The sequence below is a fragment of the Toxorhynchites rutilus genome, chromosome 2, assembly GCF_029784135.1.
Source record: "Toxorhynchites rutilus septentrionalis strain SRP chromosome 2, ASM2978413v1, whole genome shotgun sequence".
NCBI lineage: Eukaryota > Metazoa > Arthropoda > Insecta > Diptera > Culicidae > Toxorhynchites > Toxorhynchites rutilus.
Genome location: NC_073745.1, coordinates 181,028,466 through 181,050,893, shown reverse-complemented (window position 1 = coordinate 181,050,893; position 22,428 = coordinate 181,028,466). Strand labels below are relative to the sequence as shown.

General features: G+C 42.0%; 1 protein-coding gene across 1 annotated transcript in view; it reads right to left on the bottom strand.

Moving 5' to 3' along the window:
• Positions 1-1,405: 1,405 nt before the first annotated feature.
• Positions 1,406-22,428, bottom strand: part of LOC129766469 (uncharacterized) — a 32,626-nt gene continuing 11,603 nt past the window's right edge. The window contains exons 2-4 of the mRNA XM_055767002.1: positions 20,876-21,027; positions 20,109-20,830; positions 1,406-1,459 (exon numbers count right to left, since the gene is read on the bottom strand). Coding sequence (XP_055622977.1) covers positions 1,406-1,459; positions 20,109-20,830; positions 20,876-21,027 — 928 coding nt within the window. The remainder of the gene's footprint in view (positions 1,460-20,108; positions 20,831-20,875; positions 21,028-22,428) is intronic.

The following is a 22,428-nucleotide window of genomic DNA, read 5'->3' as shown; positions in this document are numbered from 1 at the left end:
ACTCACTCATCAACAGCACTTCCGTTTTATTATGAACAATCCGGAGTTTCGCTACTCGCATCCAGTTCTCTATTGAAACGATAGACTCGGTTGCTAGCATCTTAACCTCTTCGAGCGTTTTGCCTGTCACTGTTAGTGCGACGTCGTCCGCGAAGCCCACAATCTCCACGCCTTTGGAAAGCTTCAAGTCAGCACCCCGTTATACCATTCCCGCCCGCTGCACGGCTTCACTCACTCATCAACAGCACTTCCGTTTTATTATGAACAATCCGGAGTTTCGCTACTCGCATCCAGTTCTCTATTGTAACGATAGACTCGGTTGCTAGCATCTTAACCTCTTCGAGCGTTTTGCCTGTCACTGTTAGTGCGACGTCGTACGCGAAGCCCACAATCTCCACGCCTTTGGAAAGCTTCAAGTCAGCACCCCGTTATACCAGCGTTGGATCCAGGATAGACCCTTGTGGTAATCCGGCCGATATCTTCATCGGTGCCTTCCCTTTGGTCGTCTCGTAGACTAGAACGCGGTTCAGCAAATAGCTGCCTAATATTCTGCACAGGTACTTAGGAACCTTCATACGGTGCCTGGGCTCGGCAATGGCGTCCCAGTTAACGCTATTAAATGCATTCCTTACGTTAATTTTTACTGCTGCACAATGTCGGTCAACGTTCCACTTTTGTTTCGATGACTTCTCCGCTTTTCCGATCACCGTCCGGCCGTCGCCGTCACCGTCGTGCCTTTTTGACAGACCATTGTCACTCTCCGTATATTTCGTTGGCCGGTTGAGGATAATCCTCTCCGAGAGTTTTCCGAGCGTATCCAGCAGGCATATGGGCCTCTATAATGTTGGTACTCCCGGGGCCTTTCTGGATTCGGCAGCAACACTAACTTTTGTATCTTCCATTGTTTAAGAAAGTAACCATCGTCCATACATTTCTGCAGCACTGTCCTGAAAATATCCGGAAACCACCAGAAAATATGTCAGGTTTTACTCGTTCCAGTCTGAAGCTCCGTTATCTAGACGAAGTACTTCAACGAAAAGGTCCTTGTCGAGAGCATTCGCCTTCCCCTTCCGCTCACCGTTTGTTGTCCTCCGTACTGTCGCGTGATTTCGTTGATCGATTCTATGCAGCATCGTCTGGTGGTCATTATGTGTATACGATTCGCACACTTTCCACTCCGTGTTCGCCACCAACGACGGACTGCAAAAGGTGACGTCGATGATTCGCAGCCATTTTTTCCGGAAGGTGTTGGTGATACCTTCATTGAGAAGCGTCACTTCCAGCTTTGCGAGAGCTTTCAATAGATTGTACTCTCTCAGGTTGGTACACATATATCCCCACTCCACCGCCCAAGCGTTGAAGTCACCACCAACGATGATCGGTTTCCTCCGGATTAATTCCGCGGTCATTGCGGTTCTGGTGGAACTTCTCGTTTATCCATCTCGGCGGTGCATAGCAACTGCACATGAAGATTCCATTAATTTTGGCGATTACGAAACCTTCATATGAGCCTCCAATCACTTCCTGGATAGGATATCTGCCCATCACCTGTATTGCAGCCATCTCTAATTTGTCTGTCACCCAATTTCTGTTATCACGAGGTACTCGATACGGTTCAGCTACGATTGTAACATCATTGCTACCGCTCATGACAACACTATAAGAGCTGCAGATTGTGCCGGCCAGTGACCATTCTACCATGGATTCCTCGGGTCAAGAGCGATGCGCCACTATTGATATGGGATACAGACTAGGGGGGATTCGCAATTTGATGGTCAGTTGCACCCCAATAGGGAGTATACCGTTTCGGCCACATGGATAGAGCATTGGATACTACAACATCCCAAATGATAGGATACGATGTAACACTAACCTCGAGCCAACCGCGAGTAATCGGTTACATATTACTAACAAAATTGTCGAAATTTTGAACTCCCGGCCCCGTGAGGCTAACGCCATATGGGCCTTAATAAAAAAAAGGAAGTGGGTTATATCTATGGTATAACCGCAAGGGTGACGTAGGACTATCGTTGATTTATAGATAATTTGTTTGAAGTTGAATCAAAATCCATTCTGAATGAATGAATAAATGAATATTTGGGGGACTTCGAAAACGAGAGCGTTACGTTGGAGGCACAATGTTTTATGCATCTAATATAGGATACGAAAAACCTTGTTCTGAAGAATAATCTTCAGAAACTTTCCTGCTAACTGCACTTGATTGACAAATCACAAAACCAAATGTATTATATGAATATTTTATGGATAGAAAACATTAAAATAAACTCTTTCGCTTGAATGTAATTTTCAATTCCAAGGGGAACTGGCAGATTATTTTCCAGCAACGATTGGATATTTCCACATTTTCCTCGATACTGAAGGCCACCAGTGGTTAATACTAACTCGATAACCACCTGTTAATAGCACTTGATTGAAAAATATTTGGTCACAGTGTTACATGGATAGAAAACATTAAAATAAACTCTTTCACATGAATGTATTTTTAAATTCCCAGAGGAACTGGCAGATTATTTTCCAGCAATGATTAGATCTTTCCAGAACTTTCTGGATGCTGAATGGCATCCAAACGGAAAGAATTCTGCGTGTGTATGTGTCGATCCTTCGCCGTCCACCTCCTCCAGCACGTTAGGCAACGATGTTGTCTTGTCGATATCCTCACGAAAAATGAATGCGTCTCACCACCAGAATATCGCTTAAGTATGCTTTTTGTGTGTGATTGAATCGAGAGAAGGTGTGGTTTACGATGGCAATTTGGAAGGCAAACTAGAGGGGAATGAACTCTCTAAGCTCGAAACTTTCGGCGACTGAGCAATAATCGATTGCGTGCGCATACAATATTGGATACGGAAATATCCTACTGATGGGGAAGAATAATCTTCAGAAGCTTTCCTGCTAATTACACTTGGTTGAAAAATTACAAAATCAAATGTATTTGATCGCTGTGTTACATGGTTAGAAAACATTAAAATAAACTCTTTCACATGAATGTATTTTTCAATTCCCAGAGGAACTGGCAGATTATTTTCCAGAAATGATTAGATCTCTCTGGAACTTTCTCGATGCTGAATGGCATCCAAACGGAAAGAATTCCGCGCGTGTATGTGTGTGTGGCGGCTGCTCCGATGTTTCAAGCGGAACCGTGGCATCACCCTCCTCCTGATCTCCCTTCTGGCCTAAAGTGCACACACAGGCTCTTGGTGACACCGTTCATCCGCACTTTCATGATAAACGAAGAGCTTCACCACAACAGCGACAACATGCTCCAATCGCTGTTCAATTTGAACTGAGTGATTGGTTATTTCAATAGCCTGTTTTGAAAGACTATTTTAAGACTATTTAAGACTAGTTTTTAAACAAGTTTTTGGATCAGAAAGTAACAAGTATAGAACGCGTAGACATTTTATCTTTTGAATGAAGTGTTTATCACACCATTTCGTTCAGTTCAGTTCATTTCGTTGTGTTCAGGAGCTATTAACGCTCAAAATCTCGGACTCCGGCGTAACGCTTTCGGTTTCGAAACTTTCATTTTACACCCCGGTATAGAAATGAAGTAGTCCTACGTCAATATATACTGACTGCCACAACAGTTGCTGAGCTGTGTTGCAATGATACCGTCCTCTGATTTGCAGAGCATGCATCTCGGTTGCTTCGTGCAGTCTCTCGTAACATTGATGATGATGGTATGTTCGAAGCAGTAAGCCGCTATGAAAGTGATTGGGCCAATGATGGAGTCTACTTTTTTCGATTATTTTGAACTGGGAACATGGCAACAGGCGGCAACCATGTTCTGCCAGGTGTTACCCCAGGACTGATGCTTTGCGTTGAGATCGCCAGCTATGATGAACTGACTTCGTCGTCTGGCTGGTCAGTTTAATGATGTCATTATGTAAAGCCGTGATCGTTACATAACAAAACTCCATTTCTTGAATAAATTCACGCATCCCTATATGCTTGAGCAGCTAGCTTCGATTCTGGGACCGAAAGAGGTTTGTTACCTGAGCCCAGATGTTAAAGTACATGTTGTAATAGGCTGTTAAGCCTGTGTGCCTAATCGTTGCCAGTCAGCAGGTACCGATTCATACATCTCGAATATGGTGTTAATCTACCTGATTTTGATTTTGTCATAAATACCAAACATAAAATTATTTCGTCTGTTATCGCAGGATGCAAAATAAAGCTTGGGCACCTTTGTCATGCTGAACCAGTTCAAAATCAAGCCAATAATCTTAAATAATGAGGATGAAGAACCAGACAAGAACCCTCTTTTTCAGAAGGTCATAGATTTTTTCGATTTATCATTGGCAACGGATATTGCATCAATATTCAATTGATTAAAAATGCTCCAGGGCGCAGTGCTTTCCATCGCGTCGAACGTCGGATGGCTCCTCTTTCCTGGGAGTACCCAGATTCAATACTTCCTCATGATCATGAGTGATCTCACTCGGATGAAAAACTCCAAACAAGGAACCCGGAACGGGAAACGAAACATTTTGAGTCAAAGGAATCGGTAGCTGATGTGTGGAATAACCTAGCGATCGAAGGATATCCCGTCAAAGCAAAATATATCGAGTCCGCAAACTCCCAAATCGATGAAGCGGAATCAGTACGATTTTAAAACAAGGTTTGCTTGTCACGTAGGGACATCCCAGAACCTTTTGCAAGTAGTTAAATGTAACGACAGGAACTGCAGCATTGAACCAAGGAGTAGCTCCTTTTGTGTAAATCGAAATCAATTTATATCAGTCCATGTCCCTCTCAGCTAAACGCCAGAAGGTATGAAAGCACGGATTCCAACAGATGAGAACATAAATTTTCCGTCACTGTTTGTTCCAAATTCTATGAACTTCTCGAGAATTCTTCCGAAGTCTCTACTTGCATATAAATAACCTCCGTATGAACATTTGATTCCAACTTGGGCAGATGGGTGATTTGTTACGTTGATATTTTCATTATGGAAATTATGGAAATTTTTCAAACGACTTTAACTTTGATTATGTTAGCGTTGCGTAACTGAAGGGGGGGAAGGATTTGTTTTGCGTTACTTATCGTTACATAGATGGGGGGGGAGGTGGTCTAAAAAACGCAGTTTTAGCGTTACGTTATTTGTGTACCACGCCTTATCACCTCCAGAACGTTTCATTGGAAATACTTTTATCAGTTGATCACAGGAGAAACACTCATGCTTTTTCGTCTGAAGATATTTTGTCATTGTCTAATTTGGCGAAACAGATAATTTTTATGCATAAGCTGCAGATTTTTTTTATCCCAACACTTTATTTTATTAGGCTCATTTAGCAATTCAGCTGTAACAGAGCCGAATTCATTCGTGTACATTTTTTATCTTAAAATAACTTTTGTTGTGTATTACACTGTTACCATTTTGAGGCGTAAGAGTATCGCTATCTATCGATAAACATTTGTTTTATCTATATAACACAGTAGCCGTTCAGGCGTAAGAGAATTCCTATTCTATCGATGCACAACACATGTCAACCTTTTTCGGCGTAAGAATATTGCTATTGTTCGAATGTTCACAGTTAGGCTGTTTACAGCGGGACGTTGATATGAGGCTTCCTTTGTTGCGTTATTAATAGTGCCAATTACCGATGCAGCAGACCGAAAATGTGAGCGGTAAGGGACTGGGATTACCGACACATGAGGATTGTTGCGTGGACATAGAAGCTAGAATAACACACTAAGATGGTCAGTTGAGGGGCCCTGAGTTATGAGCTCATGATCGTTTGCTTAGAGGCGGACACGCAACCAATTAGGCTACGAAGACCCCCAAGCTGCAGATGATAAAATAATATCTAAACTATCAAATGAAAATGTTAATTTTTTTCCGAATCGCGCCTTTAAAGATATACGTAGTCATACGTCAATAAAATTTCGTCATGAGAGTCATCCACACAATTTGTTCTAAATTCGCTCTTCTTGACGTACGCAATGAGTTCGTTTGCAGCTGGCTCGTAACGAATACTCCACGAAAGAAATCTCTGATGTCACCAGCTTGGAGCACTCCACTCCTTCGCGTCTTACGGCGCAACAAAAATTCTTGTCAACGTAAACTGCGCCGTCAAACGAACTGTTCAAACTAAACTCTTTACAAATCATACGTGCTTCATGTGCAGACAAACTTGCGTAGGAATCCAAGGAGTTTCTGGAGTTTTGTCAATTCGAAGCGTAAAACTACAGACATCCCATCTAAGATGTTTTTGGGTGATTGGAAGTCGTCCTCTGTTCCGGAAACGTGTGATTTGATTTGAAAACACTTTGCTTCAGTGTTTGTCGCTGATGCAGCCGCCTCATCTGAATCCGAGAGTGCTGCTGCTAACTGTGTCAATCTGCCTAGAAGAACGTGCTCAGGTTGATGTTATTTACACCGACATAAACGCCGCATTCGTCAGTTGGTGCCACTTGAATAAACTAACCATAAGCATCGCCAAGTGTGTGATCATGAGTTTTCACCGAAAAGAACCCAACTTATTGGTTTCGGAATCTGTGTTGGGAAAATACATTCCGGTTTGCAAAAATGCAAGCGAGTACAAAAGTACTCGCAGCTTGCATCTAATTTGCAATGACAATTTCCCACGCTCCATGGTTTTGAAATCCGTGTTAAGGATGTATTCCGATTTTCAGAAACGCAAACGAATACGAAAGTACCCGCTAATTGAATCTAATTTGCAATGCCAGTTTCCCTAGGCTCCATGGTTTTGAAGTCTGTGTTAGGGAAACATTCCGATTTGCAAAAGCGCAAACGAGTACAAAAGTACTCGTTGATTGCATCTTATTTGCAATGCCAGTTTCCCCAGACTCCATGGTTTTGAAGTCTGTGTTAGGGAAACATCCATTCATTCCAGCGATGGTACCTCAATCGGTGCGCAATCATAACTGAGTGGATTTCCGAGCGACACTCGATTTTATACCGATTGGTGTGATTTCAATAGCCTGTTTTGAAAGTATTTTAAAGGCTATTGAAACAAGTTTTTGGATCAAAAAGAAACAAGCATAGACATTTTATCTTTCGAATGAAGTGTATGGCATACCATTTCGTGCAGTTGTTTTGGAGCTATTAACGCTCAAAATCTCGTTCTCCGGCGTAACGCTTTCGTTTTTGAAATTTTAAACTTACACCCCAGTATAGAAATGAAAGACGTAGTCCTACGTCAAAACAGCCAATTGTATTCAATTTTTTGACAATGTTTTTAAACAAAACTACACAATCGACGATTTGATTTTAGAGAAAGTCAGTCAGGCGACTTAAGTGTAGTTCTCGACTATAAGCTCACTTTCGATGCACACCGATCTGCATTGATTACTAAGGCTATTCGTCAGCTTGGATTTATATCGAGAATCTCTAGGAACTTCACTGATCCTTATTGCCCTGTACTGTCCTCTTGTTCGACCGATTCTCGAAACTGCATCAGCAGTATGGATCCCTTACCAGCATATGTGGAGAATCAGATGGATTGTGGATTGGGCTTGAACCCGCTGAATCTTGAATCCGAAATGTTTTATTCGTAGAGCGCTCAGGCATCTGCCATGGCGTGATTCTCGGAACCTGCCGTCACATGTAGCCAGATGTCGCTTGCTCAATCTGGATAGACTTGAGAGACGAAGGCGTATTCAACAAGCTACTTTCATTGCCAAGCTTCTTTGTTGTGAAACTGATACGCCTTACTTGCTCGAGATGGTGAACTCCGATGTGTTGAATGTTGTGTTTTAATGTTTTAAGTTTTAATTCATTAAGACAACGTCAGATGAGTTTATATTCAAACAATAAACAATAAACAATTCTAAATGACACTTTGTAAATTGTTTTAATTTATTAAATAGATAATATAAGAATATGCTGAATGGAGGCATAAAATATCCATTAATATTCCAGTGTATTGTAAAGCTATACTGTATTGATTTTGAAGTAAAAAAATGCCATGGCTACAACACATGAAATCATGAAATGATCCGCCAACAATTTTTGACGTAGGATTACGTCTTTCGGGAACTTATTGGGGTACAAATTGAAAATCGAAAATCGAACACATCTTAAAAATTGTCCAATTTCAAACGCTTATTGCTCAGTCATTTTATGATGGATTGATGAAATTTTTGCGTCAATCGATTTTGGCACTCCATAACAATTTTTTTATATTAAAACATATGCGGCAGGTCCCTAACAGAGACATCAAAACCAAATCGGAAAATCGGGGAAATCGGCATTACAAATACATGAAAGTAGGGGGAACTTTTGTTCCTACCGAAATGTATTCCCTAACAGAGACATCAAAACCAAGCTGTCTGGGGGAAATCGACATTGCAAATACATGAAAGTAGAGGGAGCTTTTGTTCCTACCGAAATTTATTCTCTAACAGAGACATCAAAACCAAGCTGTCTGGGGGAAATCGACATTGCAAATACATGAAAGTAGGGGGAGCTTTTGTTCCTAACGAAATGTATTCCCTAACAGAGAAATCAAAACCAAGCTGCCTGGGGGAAATCGGTATTGCAAATACATGAAAGTAGAGGGAGCTTTAGTTCCTACTGAAATGTGTTCCCTAACCAAATGTGACATTAAAACCAAATCATTAACAAAGAGTTTAACGATGTAATTCTTCAAACTTATCCAAAATCAACAAATAGCCTAACGGAATCTTACGTCAACTATGCGGTCGTGTCTCAACGTGACACAACCCTCCTGTAACTTTTTTCTGGAACTGGACAATTCGCAGGTAAGTACCTTCGAGAGATCAACAACGAGGCCAGATGACAACTTTGAGGTGTATTGAACCAGAATTTCACCTGAAGTGTCTGAGTTTGACATTCAAAATCTCGCTAAGGAATGCTTGCAAACTTCTTGTTTCAAAATCATTGATTCCAAGAGGAAAACTGCCATCTTCACTATCATTTGTTTCCTTCAAAGTGAGTATTCCTAAGGACCTCGAATCCAAAGCAATGGATCCCGTCGCCTGGCCGCAAGGTATTGAATTTAGAAATTTTATCACCAATGATTCGGCATTATTGGAAACCCATGCAGTGTCTTGAACCAGGAGCAACCTCCTTGAACCTATTGCAACTCCAGGACAATCAACAAGTTCCAACCTAGACACACATTCATCCGATCTACGAAACCATTCTTCTTGTTCGTCTGACTCTAACTACTTGCCGACTTACCACCAAAATGTTATAGGCATCCGTACTAAAACGCAGGATCTATTTCTCAAACTATCGTCCTGTGATTATGATGTTGTTGTACTCACGGAACCATGGTTACGCCCGGATATCAATAACGCTGAGCTAGCCAACGATCTACGTTTGCGGAATCGCAACCGTCGTTGTATTCTGGACATTTCGTCATAATTCAACAGCTCCGCGAACGTATTGCGGACGCTGACAAGATCGTTTTTTTTTTTTCAATTCATTTATTTGTAAGGCTCAATCGCATAAGCTTTGCGGAGCCGCTAATTCAAGTTTTGTTTATACAAAGTTTCAACTAATTGCTATGTTTAGTAGGATTCGACCGAATACTCGCGGTTTACTCGAGGTTAAAAGGGCAACAATTTCTGTGGGACAGGACAGGTTAGGGATTAGGATAAGGAGTACCGTTGTCTCAACAGAGGGTTTCCACACGCACTGTAGCATTGTGCATAATGACCAGGGATATCATCTGGTGTTCGACTAGCTGTCGAGGGTGGGCGACGGTGAGATGAGGGTACAAGACAAACAAACTAATAACGAAAAAGAAAAACACAACAGCATTAAATTTTTATACTAGACCGTTTCACAAACATATAGATCAACTGCATATAGCAGATGTCGCGAGTTCCCAACACGTCTCTAACAGGAACATAGGGTTGTCTTCCTTGGGCCTCAAGGGCATTCAAAAGGTACTCTCTGGCTGCGTAATTATCCGTACATTGCCAAACTGCGTGATCGATGTCATCGTAACCGTTTCCACACCGACAGACATTGCTTTGAACAAGATTAATTCTGTGGAGATGCACATCTAGCGAGTAGTGGTTGGACATAAGTCTACTCATTACACGAATGAAGTCACGACTTACGTCCAAACCTTTGAACCACGCTCTCGAAGAAACATTTGGAATAATTGAATATAACCACCGCCCAAGACTTCCAGTGTCCCAATCGGTTTGCCAACTCAAGAGAGAACTCTGACGTAGTAATTGGAAAAAATCATCGTATGAAATCTGTCTATCAAACAATTCGCCTTCCTGGGCGAGAGTGTCCGCTTTCTCATTGCCAGGAATTGAGCAATGAGAGGGGACCCATAAAAAGGTTATCTTATAAGATCTTTCGATCAGTGCACTCATCTGCTGCCTCACTTTTATGAGGAAATAAGATGGGTGCCTACTAGTTTTCATCGACTGGAGTGCCTCAAGCGAACTGAGACTATCCGAGATAATGATCTGCTTTTTGGCTTTTTGGAGATCATCCCCAATGCGAAGGCGATTGCTGCCAGCTCAGCAACATAAACGGAACAAGGTTCCTGCAGTTTGCGGAAGGCGCTCGAATTTTCATTGAAAACACCGAAGCCAGTGGATCCATTGAGGCGAGACCCATCAGTGAAGTATCTTTTCATGCAATTGACTTTTTGGTACTTTCGGTTAAAAATACGGGGAATGAAAGTTGGTCGAAGCTGATCTGAAATCCCAAGTATTGCTTGTTTCATCGACAGATCGTATTCAATTGAGGAACTGCTGATGGTGAAGTGAGCACGGTCGATGGAAGACAAATATCCGACGAAATATAGTGGTAATAAATTCTCATAAACCGAGATTGTATATTTAGATGATGAATTTTTTCAAAGTTTTCAATCACAAGTGTGTTCGTGACTCCGCATTTCACCAGTATTCTGAGAGAAAGTTCCCAGAATCGGTTCTGTAGAGGAGTTACTCCTGCCAGAACCTCGAGACTCATGTTATGCGTTGAGTGCATACAGCCGAGAGCTATACGCAGACAATGATATTGAATTCGTTCCAATTTTAGAAGGTGACTTTTAGCTGCTGATAGAAAGCAGAAAGAGCCATACTCCAGAATAGAGAGAATAGTTGTTTTATAAAGCGTTATGAGATCTCCCGGATGAGCTCCCCACCACGTGCCGCAAATCGAGCGGAGAAAGTTGACCCTCTTTTGACATTTTTGCTTCAAATACGTAATGTGGGTATTCCAAGTGCATTTAGAATCAAACCAGACACCAAGGTACTTGAAGGTCAATGATTGGGTAATGCTTCTGCCCAAAAGCTTAAGTTGCAATTGGGCTGGGAACCGCTTTCGAGTAAACACTACCAGTTCTGTTTTCTGCGGCGAGAATTCGATCCCTAAGTTCCTTGCCCAAGAAGACAAGTTATCTAGGGAATTTTGCAATGGTCTTTGCAAGTTTTCGGCATAGGGACCTCTGACGGAAACCACACCATCATCTGCAAAAAAAATTCCAGGAAGTCCACATCTGTCCAGATTGTCTGACAGAATTTCTATGGAAACCGAATCAAAAGCTCCCTTGATATCCAAGAATACTGAAGCCAGTGGCTCCTTGTGCGCAAAGGCCAGTTGAATATCTGTAGAAAGCAACGCTAGACAATCGTTTGTTCCTTTGCTCTTGCGAAACCCAAATTGTGTACTTGATAGCAAATTATTTGTCTCGATCCATTGATCGAGTCTTCGAAGGATCATTTTTTCCAACAATTTTCTTATGCACGAGAGCATATCAATCGGACGGTATGAGTTATGGTCAGACGTCTAGCAAGCGTCTTTTCGCGATATCGGAAAGATTTTTTAGAAGAACGAATTTAATCATATCGCTTCCGGGTGAAGAGTTGTTCGATGAAAGAAGAGCCATAGAAAATTCCAGCATTGAGAATGGTCTGTCCAGAGATCCACCGCTTGGAGACGTTTCTCGAAGAATTTGTTGGGCTGGAACTGAGTCTGGACAGACCTTTTTAGCGAAATCGAATATCCATCGGTTGGAGTATTCCTCACTCTCGTTGGTAGATGAGCGGTTACGCATGTTGCGAGCTACCCTCCACAAGGTACGTATTGAGGTTTCACGAGAAAGACCTTCAATGAAATTGCGCCAGTAACCGCGTTTTTTTGCTTTAATTAATTGTTTCAGCTGTATTTCAAGCTTCGAATATTCCTCGAAGTGTGTAGATGTTCCATGTCTACGGACAGCTTTGAAAGCATCAGATTTTTTCAAATACAATTTTGTGCATTCGTCGTCCCAGCCAGGAGTGGTTGATTTTCTTTTAAACGGAGCACTTGGAACTTTTCTTTTTTGTGCTTCCAATGAGCTTTTATACATCAAATCTACGAAAAATCGATATTCTTCCAATGGTGGAAGTATATCTATTGATTCGACACCAATTGTTACCGCCGTTGTAAATTTTTGCCAGTCGATGTTCCTTGTTAGATCAAATGGAACTCGAGATGGTTCAGTGGATTGCGGGCTACACTTGATTGATATATTGATTGGCAAGTGATCGCTACCATGGGGATCATTGATGACCTTCCACTGACAATCTAATGATAGCGAGCTTGAGCAAAAAGATAGGTCGAGTCGACTTTCTCGAGCCGGAGGTTTTGGAATTCGTGTCGCTTCACCAGTGTTCAAGATAGTTAAATTGAAATCGTCACATAAATCGTAAAAAATAGCCGCTCTAGCGTCATCATAAGGATCACCCCACCCAGTACCATGGGAGTTCATGTCGCCCAGTATTAGAACTGGGGATGAGAGAATCGAGACTAGATTCCAAAGTTGACTACGGCTAATGTTAGTATTTGGAGGAACGTATACTGAAGCTATGCAAAGTTCTTTATTCTTTGCCGTTATTTGACACGCGACAATTTCGAGGAACTTTATAGCACTAGTAGTTATGGAGTAGCACTTTTTGATCCCTAAAAGTACTCCTCCATAAGAATCATTTCTATCCAGGCGAATAATGTTAAAATCGTGGAAGTTGAGTTCTGTATCAGAAGAAAGCCATGTTTCAGAAAGGGCGAATATATCACAGTCATAATTTTGAAGAAAAAATTTGAACGAGTCTAGTTTAGGCACTAGACTACGGCAGTTCCATTGTAGCACATTGGTCATATCTCCTACTACGTTAGGTGAATTATCCATCGAAAGATATGATTGATGCAAGGAGGGGCCATGAAACATAAGGCTTCTAAGGGGGTCTTGAATATTGAGGGTGTTTAATATAAAGTCCACAATGTCCGAAAAAGCTATCAATCCTCGATTGGACGCGAATTTTCTGTGAGAAGATCGAGGGGCATCGTTTTTATTTCTCTTTCTTCTGGGTAACGGCGTATAATCCCTACTGCAACCAGGAACTGGCTGAGAAGGAGTCTTCGGATTCGTTTTTTTACCATTACCCTTGGAATGAAACAATCTTCTGAGGATCATTTTAGCTTTCTTGCGGTGCATCATTGGTGAAGAGAGTTTTCTTTTGACGTAGTCTTTGACGTAGTCTAACCGGAAGATATAGGGGGTGAAATGGAAATCTAGGCACTGAACAAGTAGGAAAAAATGCAAGATTTGAATCGCTTATAACTCGAGCATTTCTCAATAGATAGCAAAGGTTTTTGCATCAATTGATAGGGAATATATCTACGCATCTATCATAATGAATAACATTTAATTTTTCTTGAGATAAATAATTGAATAATTGTGAAATATCAAGCGTTGTCCAAATGCACTATGTGCCCATTTTTGATTGGTCCATTTTGTGCTCCTCAAATCGTACCGACCAAAACGGGCAACCAGAGCAGCAGCGAAATAGAATGAAGCACGATTGGAAAGGAAAAAGAAAAAAAAAATGAACGAAACATTGGTCGCAGTCTCACACATGCGTAATTCTCGAGCCAGCCAGTCAGCTTAAAAACCCCCGCTCCGCTGCCGTAACGATCATTCTTTGTGTGGACACCGACTGGACAACATCGTTGCTGGACGGGCTGGACGGCGAGGGATCGAGTGCCTTTCTCAAGGCAAGAGGGCGGAGGTGGTAGCGCTGGAGTAGAATAGAGTAAAGTTTTCAAAGGGCCTTTCTCAAGGCTAGAGACGAATGAACTGCAAAAGTTTAAAGTCTCTATAATACAATACCTTCCTTCCTTCCGTAACGATCATTCTCATTCAAACCGTACACCACATCAGTTCGCATCACAACACATCAACAAACCAACCCAAGCAGCCATGTCTGGACATGGCAAAGGAGGAAAAGTGAAGGGAAAGGCAAAATCCCGCTCGAACCGTGTTGGTCTGGCTAGGCCGAGCGCGTTAGTACCAGTGCACCAGTCCACCTAGCCGGCGTTATATAGTTTCGGCCGCCGAAGTGATCGAGTTAGCTGGCAAAGCTGCTCGCGACGATAAGAAAACCCGCATTCGGAACAGAACACATTCGGTTCGGTGGATATCAAGACAACAGGCAGTTGCAGCGAGTGGCGAGTGGCAAACGCAATCGCAAAACGGCAGCAGGTAGCAGAAGAAAAAAGTTTGTTCTTTATACAATCTGCTTTGGTGGCAAATCCAGAACAAGGCGGCATCGAGGGCGTTCGAAATGGTTTTTTTCAAAACCACGAGTACAAAGTTTTCTAAATTGGAACCATTCCATAAAACACGGCGCTTATAAGGGCCATTAAACCTTTCAAAAAAGAGTTTACGAAATAATTTTCAATGCTTTCTATGATAATATCCAAAATAATAATAAAACACAAATTGATTTTTTCAAAATTTGTATGCCAGGATCTGATGAGTATGTGAATTTGGCAGTTGTTCTGAGCTTATTAATAGTTGGGGACTTCCCTGATTATTCAATTTTCACCAATTCTTAAATTGTTTCCAGATTGAAAGTACACTAATTTACAATTAGTTCGACATTTAGCTAATTGGACGGACATTGTAATGCGACTTATTTAGTTGGACATTTTTGTAAACATAGAGATCCAAATTATGACCCCACATTGAAAGTCGACACTGTACCACTGTCATCGCAAATGTTCAATTACAGGTTAAAATCGCCTCCAATGCGACACTGAGTGGTGCTTCAGCACGTCGCATTGAATGTAATTTACAGGTCACAAAGCTGGATGGGAAGAAATTTTCCAACTGTGAAAGCTGTGGCGAGTGGCAACAAACCGCTAAACAATAAACTCTTTAGATTAAAGACAATTTTGTGATCCTGAAAAGGACCCTTTTTAGCCTGCATGTGAATCCAACGAGCGAACAAATCGTAATGAATGTATTTTTCTTCTTTCTTTCTTTGTTTTTAAGAGGCTTTAAACTTTGCAGTTCATTCGCCTCTAGCCCAGTGAAGAGCCACAATAAAACCAGCCCAGAGGGGACTGGCGAAAGGGAAACCAACAAAATCACTCATCAGACCTGTCCGCTCGACTCTCGGTTAAAGAAGAAGGTAGGAAGGGATCCTATGCTTCATAAGATATTTAATATATGCTGTAAAGAAAAGTAAAAATTTATTGATCCGAGGACCAAAGCAGTAACGAAGCACAAGTGACCCAGCGAAAGGCGTGTTCCAAAGCCAAAAAACAAAAAGGCCCTTCTCAGGAGGATAGGAAGGAAAGGAGTGGAAAGGATTTGGGTGGGATTAGTGGAGTGGGAGGGGGTGGGAGTGGTATGGGAAGGAAAGAGGGGAGGAGTAGGTGTGGGGTGGGGTGAAATGAAATGAAATACAGTTTGAATAGATAATAAAATATAGTGGTTTTGAATTTAATGGTATATAGTATAGCTGAAAAATGGAGAGGTTTATTTAATGAATCTATCCTCCTTGGTGAGTGTGGCTGTAGAAATAGGAAGTTGATTAAAGTATAATGTAATGGATAGAAGATAGATGTGGGTATGAAAGTATATATTATATTATTTGTTATTTATTATTATTGAATGCGTGTATATACATGTATGAATACCTTCCTTCCGACCCGTACATACATGTGTATACACACATAAACACGCATACATGACTGTGAAGTGGCGAACTTTAATAAGCAATTTCCAAGGTATTTAGTATTTCGGTTTAGATTTTACCAAAGAAGTCGGTTTCTTTCAGAAACGCAATTAAATTGGTTTCTTGGGTCTCGTCTCTACTGAGGATATCTCGGAGATTCTGACCTATGTTGTGTCGGACTCGAGCATCTTTGGTATGTTGACATTCAAGTAAAAGATGGCTAACGGAAACCGGAGCTTCGTTGCAAGCACATTGGGGTTTTTCGGCTCTGCAGAACAAGTGTGAGTGGGTGAAGTTAGTGTGCCCAATTCTAAGACGGGTAAGGACTTGCCTTTCCCTACTATTGAGACGGTCCTCCCAAGGGAGAGTGGAATTTTTGATTTTATGAAGATGAGTGGGACGGCTGTTTATCCAACCTATGTCCCAACTTTCACGGACTTGCTGTTTTACCCAGCGGACAATGTCAGATGGAGGACAGGGCATGTCTGGGGGTTCTATTTTGCTGCCCTTGCCGGCCAGTATGTCGGCGGCTGTGTTTCCGCGTATTCCTGAGTGACCAGGAACCCAGCAGAAGGAGATGTTTTTATTTGAAGCAGCCTCTTCTGTTTGCTTAATCCATGGGTGTTTGCTGTTTCCACTCAGAAGATCATGGAGACAGCTAGCTGAGTCGGAGAATATTGTGGTAGGAAGAAACTCATGGGTGCATTCTTGGGTAGCTATTAAAAGGGCGAAAGCTTCCGCACTGAAGATGGAGCATTGCGGTGGAAGAGAAAAGCTACCAGTGTATCTACTCTCAAAGATTCCACATCCAACTCCATCGGCACTGACTGAACCATCTGTGTATACCTGGTGGTTGATTTGAAAATTGGATGCAACGAGGTTATTGAACAGGCTTTGACTTTTGGAGAAGGGTCTCCCGCCCGAACTGCCTTGAGAAGTTCAAGGTTAATGTTCGGCGGTTTGACGTTCCAATTTCTTCCCGTCGCAGATGAACGTTCACATATATCGGGAAGATCTTTGTTCGTGAGATTTTTGAACCATGTTTTAGCTCTATGTATTAATGGGACATTGTGGTCGCTTTCGGGGAGTGACAAGTGACGGATGGCTTTATTAGTGATGGCTTTTGTTACCAGGTGGGTGAAGGGAAGTTGCCCACTTTCTGCCATTACAGCAAGAGTAGGACTGGTGGGAAAAGCGCCAATTGCGAGCCGAATTGCTTTATTGTAAATTGGTTGAATGGTGTTTAACACCCTGTCCCCTCCACGGCTGAAGGTGCCTATTCCGTAAAGGATTTGTGGGACCAACCAAACATTTACAACATTTAGCAGCGTCTTTCTATGGCCAGAGGCTAGGTTGCCTGCGATAGCCTTGATGATGTTCAATTTCTTTCTGGTGGCTATTTTGCTCTTTTGGGAATGTGATAGGAAGTTGAGTTTCTTGTCGAAAGTAACCCCTAGTATTTTCAATGTCCTCATTGTAGGGATCGGGATTTTGTTGAGCTGAAGATAGGTTCTCCTTCTGAGAGCTTTTCCGATATGTATGTGTTTGGATTTCTCCGGGGAAATTTTAAAACCTGTTTTTAGAGCCCAGTTTTGGATGGAGTCTAAGGTTTTTTGAAGCCTCTTTCTCTGAATTAAGCCGAAGCAGCTCGTAGAGATAAGAGTGATGTCATCTGCATAGACTATGATCTTTATATGGTCCGGGATAATCTCGAATAGAGATTGCATGCCAATGTTGAAGAGGGTTGGTGAAAGTGCTGAGCCTTGTAGGAAGCCGTTTTCTGGGATTTTTAGAGAAGATTGGTGGTTGTTAATAACGGTTTTGAAAGACCGGTTTTCTAGAAAACTTTTAATGAAGAGACCTAACCTCCCACGAAGTCCCCAGTCGAAAAGGCTTTTCAGCACTGGGTACCTCCATGCCCGATCGAAGGCCTTGGATAAATCCAGGGAAACAATATCAATGTGGTGTAATTTTTTAGTTGCGTCGTCTAGGATTTTTTGATTGCTACAAGGCAATCTTCTGTACCTTTTCCCGCACGGAATGCGAATTGTCTGGGATCAATCAGCTTATTTGACTCTAGAAAAGTCGTTAAGCGTCGATTGATCATTTTTTCCAAGACTTTCCCAACACAACTTAGGAGAGTGATGGGGCGGAAATTGTCAAGAAGATGATTGTTCATGTCTGGTTTCGGGATACAGATCATTAAACCCTCTTTCCAGCAACTGGGGAGGGTTCCACTGTCCCAGACTTTGTTGAGGAGCTTCAGAAGTGCTTTTTTCCCGAGATGGGGTAGATTCTTAAGCATAGGGTAGCTGATGTCATCAGGTCCTGTGGATCCTTGTTTGACTTTGTTCAGTACCCAATCGAGCTCTTTGAGGGAGAGGTTTTTGTTGAAGTCAAATTCCACATCGGTATGAAAATCGATGGGAATTCTTTCGCATTCCGTTTTGTGGGTTAGAAAGGTTTGGTCGTAGTTTTGATTGGAGGAGGCGGAAGCAAAGAAATCTCCAAACGCCTCGGCGATGATTTTCCGGTCATTGGTGTATTGACCGTTAATTAGAAGATTATATTCTTTGCTTCTTTTCTTTCCATGAAGCCTGCCAATCTTACTCCATAACTCCTTTGTTGACGCGTTGGGATTAATTTCGCTGACGAATTTAACCCAACTGTTGTGCTTGGCTGTGTTGATAGCAGTCTTAGCTTCTTTGCGAGCCCTTTGGAACTCTGCAAGCAGAGTGGGTCTCAGTGGGCTGTCCGGATGGGCCTTTCTTAATTTCCGTAGGGCCTTACGTCGACCTTTGATCGCTGCCTTCAGCTCAGGCGACCACCATGGGACACATTTCCTGCCAGGGATGCCACTGGTTCTGGGGATGTGCACCATTGCAACTTCTAGGACAACTTTGGAGAATTCCTTGGCTGCCCAATCTCGTTTAGCGGAGAGGCGGTTTTCAATGTCAAACTGATAGCCAGCCCAGTCAGCGTATTCAAATTTCCATCTTGGCCTTGTTGAAAACTCTGGAGAAGTTTGGCCGAAGGAAGTGAAGATTGGAAAATGATCGCTTCCGCAAGTATCATCGTGGATGTTCCAAGAAAGTTTTGAAGATAGTTTGTCTGATACTATAGTGAGATCGATGGCTGAAGTAGTACCAGAATAATGGATTCTGGTGTGTTGGCCGTTGTTAAGAAGGAGAAGAGAATGGTCGGATATGAAATCCTCAATGATGGATCCTTTTCGATCGAGGTATGCACCTCCCCAGGCGTATGAGTGGGCGTTGAAATCACCCATAAGCATGATTGGGGCGGGAAGTTGGGCGAACAGATGGTCCAGTTGGCCGCGTAGAGTGTTCGGATCGGAATCATAAGTGATGTAGATGCTAACGACGGTGATTGGAAAGGGGTGTTTAATGCGCACTACCACTGCCTGAAGATCAGTGGTAATGGGAAGAAGATCATGTGGAGTGCCATCTTTGATTGCGATTGCAACTCCGTTTTTTGAGGGGTTGGGACCCTCTTTGAAGTATGTGGAATGAACTTTGGAATGAAATTTTTATCGAAGTTGTTTGGTGTCATAGTTTCCTGAAGAGCTATGACTGTAGGATTGGAGCTCGAAATAAGCATTTTCAATTCTAAAATATTTTGTCGGATACTTCTGATATTCCATTGTATCCCGAATTTCTGTATTGGAGTGAATGTGTTAGAGTGATTTAACTCTAATTCCTAAGTCTTAGTTGTGTTGTGTTTGGATTATCCAAAGAGGATTAGTTCGATTGTCCTCTACCCTTGGAAAGAGAAGCTTTCTTCGGGGTGTTGTTGTTCTTGTTTGGTGTGGAGGTCTTTGGGGTGTTTGTTGTGTGTGTGTTGTTGTTTTTTGATGTATGTACGTTGTTGTTGTTGTTTTTTGTTTGATGTGCGTTGTTGTTGTTGTTGCTGTTTTTTGTTATGGTTGTGTTGTTGTTATTCGTTGGTGTTGTGGTTCTTTGTTCATTTTTTGTTCTTTTTCTTTCGTTATTGATTTGGGTTTCATCTTCAGATTTTTGTTCTGATTCTGAAGATGATTCTTTATTTATTTTCCTTTTGTTTTTTTTCGGGGCTTCGGATGTATCCATTGAAATTACCGATTCGCTATCTGATTCGGTTGTCGAACTTTCGGTAGACGATTCGGTCATGGTTGTGTCCATAACTGAGGGAGTGCTTTCGCGACTAGAAGCGGCCGAAGCGGCCGAGGCGCAGCTGCATTTGCACTTGCAGCCGGCCATTGGTGCCCGAATTTTGTTAATTCTATCTTGTAAAACGCTTGAAAAGGTTGGACCATTGTTTTGGGTGAGTAGATTCTTGGCTTCTCTGTAAGAGATTCCTCGATCTATTCTTGTCCTAGTTATTTCGTTTTCTTCAAGCCATTTAGGACACTTCCTACTAGAAGAGGAGTGGTTTCCTTGGCAATTGATGCAAAGTGCTGGAGAGTTGCACATCTTAGAATCGAAGTCTTTGGGATGTTCTTTGCTGCAGTTTCTGCATAGCGGGTCCTCGCGCTTGCATCTTTTGCTGGTGTGCCCAAAATTAAAACATTTGAAGCACTGCATGGGGTTCGGATAGTAGTTCCGAGTCCCAGCGCGAATGAAGCCAAAATATATGAATTCGGGAACAACGGTTCCGCGAATTGTGAGGATTAGTGTTGGTGTAGGAATAATGGATTCTCCGTCTTTTCTGGTTATGCGCTTAACGTCGATCACTTTCTGATCGGAAAGCTCTTTCGCTAGTTCTTCGTTTTTTAAATCGATTACATCTCTACATGTTACAACGCATTTGCGTTGGTTCAAAGTTGGGTGGAAGATCACCTCTACAGGGGTGTTGTCTATTAGTTTAGTAATAGAAAGCAACTTACCGACAACATCCTCGTCCCTAGTTGTCAAGATGTATTGCAGTTTCTTCTTTTCATCGCGCTGTGGTTTTGCGCTGTTGAAATCTTTTGCAACTGCATTGATGGTTTTGCTCACGGCGAAGGGGTTCGTTGGAAGCACCTTGTCTCCTGTAGCTCTGAGAAGCAGTATTTGAAGGTTGCCATTTGAGGGGTCCGCCCATAGTGGAGCGGTGGCTTCGGTAGGCCTGCCCTCGTAGAAGTTTGTAGCCCGGCCTCCCGGAGGCCCGGAGCTACTAGAAGCCATGCTTCTGCTTGACTATATCACTGATATAGTCAGCAGAAAAAAGTGTGATAATCACAAAAAAATTCCTTACTGAGGGATCTTCACTAGTTGGATATGTACCCGAAAGTTCACTTTGTTCCGGTAAAGCACTTTAAAACCACCAATTGACGCGAATCACTATAAAAAATCACTTGTTGTGATAATTGTTTCAGCCACTTCACTGTCTGTATGCGTGTTTAAATTCTTTTTGAATATGGCGTCTATGACGCCGAAAAGCGCGCGCTTATAGTGATTTTCAACTCATTTGGCTGGTTCGTCACTTTTTACTTCCATTTTTGGAAGAATGTCGGGAGTGAGAATTGAACTCGTGACCTTTAGCGTGAGAGGTATGGATGTTTAAAAAATAATTAAAATTAACTCCTTCGGAATCGCCAGGGGGAGACGTCCTAGTCCGCTGTCCAAAACGCCAAACTGCCGAGCTGAAAGAAAACGCGACCTTCTCGGTCGGAGGTTAAAATCAGTATGATGTATTTTTTTTTTTTGCCATCGCTGCCTTTTAACGCTCATTCGTTCGTCTCGTTGGACTCGCCCCTTTGGCTGAGTCTGCCGATTTGTCTCTATCCTGTGGGTGTGTACCGCTAGAGTATAAAAAACGCGGACCCCAAAAAAATATCTTATTTTCTTTGAAACCGTAAACCCGTGTGGTTGTACGGCATCGTTCAACATAGCATCGTATCACATCATAAAAGCAGCAACGTGGACGTGTGGACGTAACAAAGGAGGACAAGTTAAGGGAAAGGCCATTACTTAACTGATTCCCTAATTTCACAGCTTCACTCACCAATAAGGACAAATACATCAAATAAACCTATCCATTTTTCAGCTCTACTATATACCATAAAATTCAAAACCACTATATATTCAAACTGTACGATATGTGTATACGCGGAAAGATGCCCGACGTTGAACATTTAATAAGTACAAAGCCTTCAGAAAAAAATCAAGAATCAAGTTTGTAAAAAAAAAAGACGGGTGGGTAATGTCGGGGACATAACCGGAGTGACGTAGGACTATACAAAGGGGACAGCTTTTGTTAAATATATATTTTAAATATATTGTTTTATTTTCTTCTCCTACGTGAATACCTACCTATCTACCTGAAAAATGGATTAGTTTACTTTTTACTCTTTATGAATATGTTGATGGTTCTGAAAAGAACCTTTGGTGTTGTGTTTTTGTTATCACTCGATACTCCCATCTTGTTCGGTTAAACCTTCCTGTTTAGCTATTACGT